Below are 12,255 nucleotides of genomic sequence, written 5' to 3'. Positions count from 1 at the left end.
TATCTCAACTGGACTCTTCAGTACTCGACTCTCAACTCACAATTATCTCAACTCGACTCTCGATTCCTCACAATTTGATTTCTCACCACTCGACTGTCAACTCACAACTATCTCAACTCGATTTTCAACTCACAACTATTTCAACTCGACTCTTAACTAACAACTATCTCAACTCAACTGCCAACTCAACTTTCAACTCACAACTATTTCAACTCGACTCTTCACCACTCGACTCTCAACTCACGACTCGACTCTCCACTCACAACTCTGCAGGTGACAACCACTGGATAAAACTCCCAGGCCCTTTTGGTCTAACGACACATAGACCTTCTCGCAATATTCTTTATATTCATTTCACCTGATAAAAACTGTCAGAACCTTCTTGACTTAACAGCACTTAGGCCTTCCCGCAATATTTCACCCGATATTTCTTAAGCCATTTTGTCCACGATACTACACTATTTATTTACCTGTCTATTGGCTTTAATTCTCTTGTAAGTCTCCCATCTTCCATGAGGCGTTCCATCAGCGGCTGATGGGGCATGGAGCATCGGTCCATGGGGATGGTCTTGAGGATGGCCAGGAGGCAAACTCGACCTTGGCGCTCGCGCTCGAGAGGATGCCGACGATATCTTGTAAAGTCGGTCGAGTTCCTGAGCGAAATGTTGCTCCAATTCCTGCGGCCTTACAGTTACTCCGCACGCTGGGCAACAGGACGGATCCGATGGGAATTTCTTTTTACCTAAAACACGATTACACCCTGTTACTGTCATCCTGTCACAAATTAAACCACACATACTTTGTTTCAAACGTTTGTTTATCCGCTTTCTATTCTATTCTACTCTAATTCTTCTTAACAACGAGAGATCTAAGAATGTCGATAAGCGAATTAAAAATTTCACGCGATTAAAGTTTGTACATGGCGAGCAGAAGATCGTTTCAGACAGAAGCGGCAGAAAAAGGCACCATGATATTACGAAATAGAATTATATTCGACGAAAGCAACGAACAAATGTGACATAAACCTCAGAATAAGTTAACCAATATGATAGAAAATGTTTAGTGCAAAAGTAAGCCACACTAATTGAATATGCTAATTTTAAACGTTCTTTCGCCACTGTACATTAGCCTGTAGATTGATGGAGAATTTTCATAAAATTCAGCGGATTTATAGCGTAATTAATTTTCGTGTCGCGTAATTTTATTATATTCGCATATCCAACATACGTCGGATATATTCGTTCTTAAAAGAAACATTTATCAACCGAGGTCCAAAAGAATTGCGAGACTGAAAAATGTTAGTTTACAAAGAAGATTCCGGATGCTGAAGTCAAATAAACTGTGTCGAGTGGTTACACCTGTTACGTACCTTCCACGTTAACATAAATTTTAAGGAAACCTGTTTCATAGTAAAAATTATTTTCATACGGACTTGCACCTGATGCATCGTTCTTCTGAATTCATTCAAATTCAGTCGATTAAGCGTGTTAAAAGAATGTGATAAATTGATCAACACTTTGAAACGGAAAGTTCGCAAATCCTAATTATCGTTAATTAAAAGAACCCTTTAATTTTATATATAGCGTATCGATTTTGCGATGTATCTCAATTTCTGTATTAATTAAAAATCGATAACATCTAGCGAAATACGTTCGGTAAAGGACGTTGGAAATTCGACAGGGAGCTATCAAACCATAAGAACATGTGAATGTAACTATTAAAGATAATGCGAGTAATTAATTTATCGGAATAACTGTAACAAATTTAGTCATGGCAATTTATATCACAGAGAAACAATTTGAGAGAGAAACATTCGATTTGAATAAAAATTTTCATTTATAAATCGAGCAACGCTACAATTAGGTTCCTAACAAATGCCGTGTAACTACACGATTTTTCATAACTAGGAGAAATATGCTTCTTGAAACAACGAATAATTAATTAAAAGTGAGAAAGTGTGCTCGAGTTGCTACTTTCCTATAGCAGGAAAAACTTTCCGAGGGCTGATACTTGGCGATCTAAAAATAAATGAAAGATCACGGTATTCCAAAATTCACGCAACTTCTCAGACAGCAGACACACTTTTGCTCCGAAAAATATCGAATGGCGTTGTTTATTTTCCAAAATTCTCATTACGATCATTGCCAGATTTTCAGCAATTCTCAACTCGTGTTTCAACGGTAACGCGTTATAAGCAGGATCCCTGTACTGTACGTTGCTGGGACTTGTCATCAGAGAGGAATAATTAGGAAATTCTACCAAAAAATATAGTTTTGTGGAGATTTAGTGCGCAATTCTAAGAGTAACCAGACTAAAACTGTATTCCCAGTTGCTATTGAAATTTACAATTGCCAAGCGTCACACCTGCGCTACGCATTACACTACGAATACCGCAAGACCAAGTAGCATACGTCCAATAATACACGTGCCAGTTCTACGAACGTTCAATTAAATATATTTAATAAAATACTCTAATTTTTCAAACAAACATAGACCGACTAATCTTGTAATTAAAACGTACGTTCACAAAAATAAGCAGATATTCAGATACTTTGGGGCAGTAGCCTAAATGACGCGACTCGTGGGTGGAAGTAAGTTAGTAGGGATTTGGCTGAACAGCCGTGAGAATCGTAAGTTACATCGACACGAAGAATCTTGTTTCGAAAAGCTACCGTGTGCCCTCACCGCTTCTGGCGTCGTTTATTTGGAGAACGGCAACCGGCTATTCTCGAGCCGTTTAACATATCCCGAAGCGGTTCTCTTCCCTCGTGTCTTTCCTCTTTTCTCTCTTACAAACCGATTCTATTCATCTCTTTTCCCGTTTTCACCTCCCTTCCTCCTCGTTGCTCCAAGTCGCAAACTTTCTTCTCGTCTCAGTTTTCTTTTCCCCTTTCAATTAGGTAGACTGGGAAATTTATGTCCGCGCCCCGGAATACCCCGTGTACTCGATATTCCGTTCTTTATTGAAACAGACACCTTCTGTTTCCTTTATAGGCATTGCGGATGGCTCCGATTGGAAATAATCGCGATGCAAAATACCGGCGAGTGCGTTTCCTCGTTCCAGCATTTCATAATACAACGACAGTTCGCGTTCGATTATTGCGCAACCCTGCCGATAGGATATTGGCCTGGAAATCTCATCGGTTTACTGCTTATTATTTAGATTGATATTTCCAGCGCCTGCTCTCTCTAGACGAGCGAAGAATCAGAGAGAACCGGTCAATTTCTCGCACTTTTATCGCGTGTCTGTTTCTCAACGTACAGTTTATTTCATATTAATCGTACGCGAACAGCGAAGATCTTGGGGATCAGTTTCGAATCTTATTATGTGAATTTTTATTTCCTTTGGATTATTTGATTGAGTGTTCGCGAGTGACGTTGATGATAATTCGCTTGTTCGGAAATTATCCGACTATCGTTTGTGGAGTAATATACAACGATGGTGTACTTGTTGAATTTAAAATGTTTGAATATTCGTTTGAACTGTGGCGATTAAAAAATCCAAGCTCCTTTTCCAAGAAATAAGTAACCTGAATCTTCGTGTTCTAAGCTTTAGAAGATCGAAGAGAAACGTTAAAGTGAAGCAATAAAATTCCATGCTATTGAAAATGGGAGGTAAAGTTGGTATTTTCCAGCAATTTTCTCGAAAGTTACGTCTAGTTTTGAAAAATTTGACGATATAAATTGATAAACGATTCGATAGAATGGCACTCGTCTGGAACTCGTCCTTTCGCAATCTTTGGAATTGCAAGGCTACTTCAGGTGGCGTAAGAACTCGTTCCTTCGCTCGTATAGTCTTATCGATGTTATCATCAAAACCCTGGAAAATCGTCAAGGGATGCGATTTCCATTTACAGAGTTCCATCTGCTGACATAATTAACGGAGGCAGTGCCATTTTCGCGTGCAAGGGTCTCGGATGAAAGGGGGAAAAAAAAGAAAGGAAAGAAGGGGGAAACGCGATGGCTAAACCGCAAGGACCTTCTCAATGTTTTTATCCTTCATCTAAGATGTTCATTTTCTTAAGCACCACCTCCTACTTTTTCCCTTTTACGTTCGCATAAATTACAAATTATAAATTTTAATGTTTTATAATATCGTCCATATCGTCCTTTAAATTGCAACTTAAATGTTCATATAGTTTGTACACTTTTCGATCTTCTCACTCATGACGATGTACTTCAGCACAACGAAACTACTGGGTTGGCAACTAAGTGATTGCGGATTTTGTCATTAGGTGGCAATGGCAAAATCCGCAATCACTTAGTTTCCAACACAGTATATTTCGTATTTGTATCGTACGTTTATCTTCCATTCTTATCGAGCTAGAAATGTTTTTAATATTAAGGAAATAATTTGTAGAGTATTTCACTTGACAAATATGAAATTTTAGATTATGTCATTAGGTGGCAATGACAAAATCCGCAATTACTTAGTTTTCAACACAAAAAATGCTTTTGATATCAAAGAATTAATTTGTAGAATATTTCACTTGAATCGAAAGTGGAACATTTCAATAGACGTTGAAAATACCATATCCAGATACTAGTGATGTAATAGCCATAAGTATTAAACAATAAACCCTAACTAATATGCTATATGTAATGTATAATGACACAGATATATCATTTGTTTAAACAATGATTAAAATGGAAGATATAGTACTAAATATAAAATACCGCAGGTTAGAAATAAATCGATGGACTTGCGACAGAGCGAAGAGAATTTAAAATTGAAATTTTATCGAATCTGCTTGGAAATTTTTATGCAAACGTAAGAAATTTAAATAACGAAAGCATTTAATCAAACTACGTGCAAATAGGAAATCGTTATCGCAATATAAATTTTGCAAATTTTTTTTTTTTTTTTTAAGGAAAATCAGAATTGCTTCACTTCCTGACTTCTTTCGTTCATTTCCTTTCTTTTACTTACTTTCCAGCGTTTCTGCCCTTTCGTAACTGCTTTCGCTGCTCTTTGACCCTCGTTTCGATAAAACGACGATGCTACTCCCTTCGTCGTTGCGCGAAGCTATCTCCCGCGACTCTGACCATAACCGCGCTATCATTTACACTTTAAAACGACTACGGAAGATAGAGTGGTAGCGTATCTTTAATTAAAAGAGTCGGATGCCTAGGAGAGCGGAATGAAAAGATTCTTCTCACTCTACACTGTAAGGGTATCGCGTTATTAAAGGGAGAATCTACCGAAAAAATCCTGAATAAAACCACTTGTTATTTGCTCTACCTGTGGTACGACTACTTCTATTCTTCATATATATGTAACAATAAAAATATATTTATTTAACGTTATATAAATTTTAGGAGAAAATACAAATATAAAAGTGATTGATAGATATGATGTCTATATGTATAAAAGATAGCAGGCATTCATTGCAAACATGTACTCAGTGAAAAGAAGATACTTTGAAATAAAAAATGTCCCATTGAGCGATTAAACATTTTTATTAGAACATCGATAAAAAAGAAATTAGAACAAATTTTACATCTAACGGTGCACCGTGTTTGCATCCATATCTTTGAGGGCTAATCTACGAATATTATTATAAACACAGCTTAGAAAATGATGGCAAATGCTGCTTTGTAATCGTATAATTGAAGTTAGAAGCGTGCACATACCTTGCTATTATACATAGAACGAGCAAATACCGTTTACCAATATCTTCTACACGTTTCAACGATATATTCCGCACGTTTTGCCTGCGACGAAATAACGAATGCGAATGGTTTGTCGAAATAAACGAAGCCTCGTTGTAACACGTCGCTATCGACTGTTACCAAGGCGCCACGGTGGTCACCGGTGACCACCAGTGAGATAAACGGTCGATTGCGGAAGAATGTCGTCTTACATGGTGAATTTATTATTATTTTGCCATTATATGCTTCGAATAATAAAAATACTCCCGTGGCGTCCTCAGCGAAACACGCGATTTCCGCGTGGCGGTCAAAGTGTTAACGCGGAATATTTTTATGAATTGCAACATGTGCGTGATACGAAACTTTCTCACATTACGTTAACGTCGTAACGAGACACGACTACCTTGGTTAGTTGATCGTATTTGTACAATTCCAAATTAATCCAATATATATAAAAGCAGGCATTCGTTGCAAACATATACTCGGTGAAAAATTAGTATATACACTACGAACGGTAGTCTTAAACGTACAATTACCGCTAAAGACAATCTCGCTGCATATTGCAGCTTATCGATATAACCGACCGTTGAGATACTTGGCGAAATATACGCCTGCCATAAGTATAATTCCTATATTCCATCCTCTATCTTCACAGCTGTTTCAAGTTTCACCAACGCGTACAAATACGATAGTCCTGTCTCGTTACGACGCCAATGAAATTTCTAAACCTTTTGTATTAAGTCGAAAAGTGTCTTTCCTTTACAGACACGTCTTTTACAACGTTGAATCTTCTTACAAACACGAAACCTGACCTGTCAAACGTTGTGATTTTTATCTTGGTAAAACAAAATGAACCGCGCGTAATTCGATAAAATAATATAAAACGGAAACTGTGTGTCAATTATTTCCTTATAAAACGAAAGAAAATTTTCCGACGACCTAATACATAATTGCATTTTTACTTTTAACACAAGCGGAGAAATATTTATGGCGTTTCAGAGTGGAAGAAATTTATCTGTAAATTCTCTACCCTGGGTGAAAGATGGCAATACAACTTTTTATTACACGAAAGGGAAATAAAACTTTCCATAGTATAATTAATTGAATTTACGAACAAGCATACGAGTAAAAGTGTTTTACGTAACATATAAAAAGACGTATAAAAGTCGAACAAGACCAGGATGAAAAAGTCGAAAGGAAGTAGGCGAGGAGAAACGCACCCTATAAATTAAGCGTTTGAAAAACACAAAACCAGACCGAAGAAGCGCGAAACGAATAAAATGTTAGGTGAACATTTATCTACACGCGTGCGTACATAAGTTTCAACGAGAGTACGAATATTACATTTATTCGTACAAGTACTCTTTCTTCGAGAAAGGAATAAGATGAAAAAAGAAAATGTCACGTTTTGTTCGTTAAAACCCAGCGGACAAACAAATTAATCATCGACACGTATTCATACTTTCTCATTCTCCTACTTTCTTCTCGTTTTCTCCACGCAACATCGGATCGGTTATTCCGATAAATTAATATCACAACGTTTCCGATGTATTTATTAAACAGGTTACTATTTTTCAGCTGACTGTATTGCGTATTCGCACATATCTTATACGATTTCGCAAACGTATTTGAAGCAGGGCGTTCATGAAAGATTCAAGAAAGAAGGATGCCCGGCTCCTATGTCGATGAAATACAAGCTGCAGGTAATTAGCTGGGAGCTCGTGCAGTATTTACGGCCATTTAATCCGGATAGAGCAATTAGTATATATCGATGGTGCCAGGTTGGTGGTTACAGATGTAGGATAGGCCCCTACCTACCACGTATAATCCGGTTTTAATTAAATAACTGAGTCTCTGTCTCTCTCTTCCCCCCTTTTAACTCTCCATGCCAGTCACCCTCTGCCTTTTTCTTTCTAACTTGCTTTCGTACAACTTCTATTAGACTTAACGTAACGAAAACAATCGAACATCCGAGTTTCCATAAGGATTTTTTCTTGAAAATTATTCTCCTTCTGAAATGTAAGATCGAGAGATGTATTTTTGGTATTTTTAGATGCTACAAATATAGATTTTATCAAATTTTATGAAATAGTTCTAGCTTGCTTAATTTGTTAAGTTACCATTTATTTATATGCTCGTCGCTACGTTTCTATTTGTATAGTGTTGTACAGTGTTTGGTCTGACGATGTATACGCATTCGTATCATCGAAAGGATTGACGCAAAAAGGCTTAACAGATGAAAGTAAATGTGATTTAAGTAGACACTCGTCTTATCTGCGGTATAAACCTGTGTGAAAAATTCAGCAAAATTTCTAACTTTCAGAAGTATAACGCTAACTACTTTAAGCAGAGGACTACATGTATTGAATTGGTAAATAAGCAATCGCTTGGTTGCCGATCCAATATACAGGGTGGTTGGTAACTGGTGGTACAAGCGGAAAGGGGGTGATTCTACGCGAAAAAAGAAATCGAAAATATAGAATAAAAATTTTTCGTTTGAGGCTTTGTTTTCGAGAAAATCGACTTTGGATTTTCGCTCGGTACGCTTGTACTTTATCACGTCTCGTTATAACGGATCTCACTGTAGATCGTTATCTAGAGAAGCTAAGACTATGTATTTTAATCTAAAATTGTTACGATGGTTATTTTCTCGCGTAGATGATTCAGAAATTTACAGACAATTGAACAAAAAATAAATAAGTCAATATGTGCGTTGCATTTAATGTTTCGTTTAATCCTCCATTTGCAAACTTATCTCTACCGACGTTGTTCGTTCATCGCAGATTTCTTAGATTTCTGTGTCTCGAAAAATTCCCCAAAATTCCTGAATGCTCCCGAGAGTTTCCAGAATATCGTGCAATAGCTTTTTTATCGCCACTCGTTGCCCTAATCTTTCTAAGCAGAGGAACGTTTTAACAGAAATACGGAAGAAACGAAAAGATTACTTTAATAATATTATCTCAATTGTAAAACTTTGCTAATATACGCGACGATACGCTTCTTCGCGATGAATATTTATAAATATAAATAAGAAATAAAAATTACTCAACAGCTTCTTAAACTATTTAAAAACGTCTTATCATTTGATTGATCGAACTCTGTTTAACATTATCGGAATTTGACAAAACGCGTAGTCCGAAGAGGAAAGCCGGGTTGAAGTGTTCTCTGACATCGGTGTGATCGTAACTCGATAACAATTGTTCGAATAACAAAAATAAATTGCACGTATGTACGTGATACCCGAGTTGAAAAAATATTCGAACTTTAAGTCAGCGGTGAATGCGGTGAAACGTACCGTACGGTATAGCTCGTTGGCCAGAAAGGGTTGTCGGTGGTTTCGTGCCGCGGCGTCACCATCACCGAATCCCTCAGGCATTTAACCGCAACTGTTGTCTCGATGGGCTGGGTTACTGCCCCTGGACACGTCGCCACGATCATCGTCCTTTACTTCTGCAATATGCTCTTTCGCTAATCTGTTTCGTGCCTTCGTTTTCTTTCAGCGAGGCGCGCGTCATTCTTACGAAAACGGAATTTTTACGAAAATTCTTTGCATTCTCGCCAACAGATTTGCTTGACAATTCCTCCGACCGTTGATTTCATCGGGGCATCAATTATCTGTTAAAGGAATTTCGTTTATGTGCCTCGATTAAAGCGAGCAACCTCTGTCGTGATTTAAGTTTAAAAATATTTCTACGTATACACGTTGGAAATGTAATAAAAATTTCATTTTTATGCTTCCAATTAATAAATCTTCTTTCACGGCGCACGAAGAATCGGATAATACTGGCTTGGCAACTAAGTGATTGCGGATTCTGCCATTAGGTGGCAATGACAAAGTGCGCAATCACTTAGTTTCCAACACAATATATTTCGTATTTGTCAAGTGAAATGTTCTACAAATTAATTCTGTAATATCAAAAGCACTTTTTAGCTCCATACAAATGGAAGATAAACGTACGGTACAAATATGAAATATATTGTACTGGAAACTAAGTGATTGCCACCTAATAACAAAATCAGCGATCAAGTGAAATATTCTACAAATTAATTCTGTAATATCAAAAGCATTTTTCAGCTCGATACGAATGGAAGATAAACGTACGGCACAAATATGAAATATATTGTGCTGGAAACTAAGTGATTGCGGATTTTGTCATTAGGTGGCAATGCTAAAATCCGCAATCACTTAGTTGCCAACACAATATATTTCATATTTGTTAAATGAAATGTTCTACAAATTAATTCTTTAATATCAAAAGCACTTTTTAGCTCCATACAAATGGAAGATAAACGTAGGGTACAAATATGAAATATATTGTATTGGAAACTAAGTGATTGCGGACTTTGTCATTGCCACCCAATGGCAAAATCCGCAATCACTTAGTTTCCAACACAACATATTTTGTATTTGTCAAGTGAAATGTTCTACAAATTCATTCTGTAATATTAAAAGCACTTTTTAGCTCCATACAAATGGAAGATAAACGTGCGATACAAATATCAAATATATTGTGTTGGAAACTAAGTGATTGCGGATTTTGTCATTAGGTGGCAATGCTAAAATCCGCAATCACTTAGTTGCCAACACAATATATGTCATATTTGTCAAATGAAATGTTCTACAAATTAATTCTTTAATATCAAAAGCACTTTTTAGTTCCATACAAATGGAAGATAAACGTAGGGTACAAATATGAAATATATTGTGCTGGAAACTAAGTGATTGCGGATTTTATCATTGCCACATAATGAAAAGGTCCGCAATCACTTAGTTGCCAATCGAATAACAGCTAAAATGTCTATTTGAATAAATTCTCTGTTTATATGGAAAAATAAGAAAGTCATATGAACTGATAGAAGACTAAGAAGAAACCGATACACAAGGAATCTACTGAAAGTTATAAAATCTTTGGCTACTTGTTCTTCTACCTGTTCGTATACGCAGCCGGTACATAAATCGAAATTGTTAATTAAATATTTATGATTTCTTAAGATCTCCAGATTTCCCTTGAATCTCCGTTACATCGTTCTACGAGCTGGGCATCGTTGCTCTACACAGTTTTAATATCGCTGGTTTTGTATGATCGCAACCTGTCGTCTTAGGTAAACTCGCCTCGCTAAGGAAAAAGCTAAATGTACACCGCAGGATACCGCCATCAGAGACTCGATACACTGTGAGAGTCGTCCTTAAAAGTGGAACGTTATGCAGTAATGCCGCGGTGACTATCTAACTTTTGCAATTTATTTTCTTATTTATTCCTTGCTATCTCTTGCCAGCGGCATCCTTCGCCAAGGCTACTAATCTACGGAACAATTTTTAGGCAGATCAGTTTTTACGAACCGGGTACTTACACATTCTTCTTACGATAACAGTGTGCGTGTTCGCCGTATTAGAAAATATTGTAAATTATAAAAAGGTCCGATTTCAGAACAAACACGACGATAATCATCGTTTATCGAGCTCTACCAAGTATGGCAACGCATACAACTCACATGTCAGACTATGTGTCAGCTTCTACAAAACGGATCGAGACGAGACGTATCCTATTTTCTTTGCCGGACACTAAGCTGTACAGCGAAGAAAATTCCATCGGAATCAGTTGGCTAGGTTTTACGTAACGAGAGTACAGGCAGAAAAATTCAAAAAACTAAGTGTTTCTTTTTTTTTTTTTAATTAATATACAGACACAATCTTACTGTTTCATGAGAAGTATAAGTTTCCTTGGATCTCCATTTCTTCAGTTACGTTTAAATAAATAGGAAATTGTGTAAATATTCTATCTACGATGAAGATGGAAATAATGTACGATAGCAGATAGTAAGCATGAAAAGACTGTGAAACGTTTCACGGGGAATTGAATACGGCAGGGTGAAATTTATTATCTTAAATTTGTTCTAATTTGGAAATAAATTCGTCGATAAATTGACCGATATAATCTGATATCATCGCTGTTGCGATTCAACGGAAAATTTGCAACATTTGATAACGTAAAATTTGCTACGTTCGTAACGCGTAAAGTGTCGCATGCAGCTGCCTATTTAAGTCTGACAGTCATCGGCGGACAAAATTTCCTTAAAGAAGAAGAAAGAAAAAATAAGAAAAGAAAGAAAGAGAAAAGGAAATGGTCACATTCGGCCATCAGGACTATAAACGTTGGCGACTGAGCTTGTTAAAGATTTGTTCTGTCGCGTACGGTAACAACGCTGTTTAAAATTCACGTCCGACGACGAGGCAGGAAAAGATGCATGATCGTTTGCGAATGATCCGACTCGACATGTTTAAGAACTGGTTTCTTTTAAGCGGCAAGTCAGCGCCAATCAGCGCTGGCCGTATTAGCAGCCCACGAGGAAAGTATCGCGATGTTTGCCAATAAAATTTGTTAATTTAAGCAAGGCCTTTCTATGTTTCGTCTCCTTAACTTCTCAGAGATACAGGGTGTGTCGAAAATATTCGTATAACGGCGATGTGTTAAATACAAGAAGGAATGCACTAATTGAATCTCAACAGCAGAGTTCCATGAAACAGAATTACGAAGAATTTTATACTAAAATAAAAATTATATTAAACCCGAACGTGCAAAATGCACGGCAGATATATAGTAC

General features: G+C 36.9%; 1 protein-coding gene across 6 annotated transcripts in view; it reads right to left on the bottom strand.

The window, feature by feature from the left end:
• Nucleotides 1-12,255, bottom strand: part of LOC122575103 (E3 ubiquitin-protein ligase Rnf220-like) — a 196,980-nt gene that overhangs the window by 7,803 nt on the left and 176,922 nt on the right. For all 6 annotated transcript variants that reach the window (XM_043743567.1, XM_043743562.1, XM_043743566.1 and 3 more), the window contains one exon: nt 471-742. In XM_043743567.1, coding sequence (XP_043599502.1) covers nt 471-742 — 272 coding nt within the window. The remainder of the gene's footprint in view (nt 1-470; nt 743-12,255) is intronic.

This window comes from Bombus pyrosoma, linkage group LG14 (assembly GCF_014825855.1).
Source record: "Bombus pyrosoma isolate SC7728 linkage group LG14, ASM1482585v1, whole genome shotgun sequence".
Taxonomy (NCBI): domain Eukaryota; kingdom Metazoa; phylum Arthropoda; class Insecta; order Hymenoptera; family Apidae; genus Bombus; species Bombus pyrosoma.
This window is presented reverse-complemented; position numbering and strand designations above follow the sequence as displayed.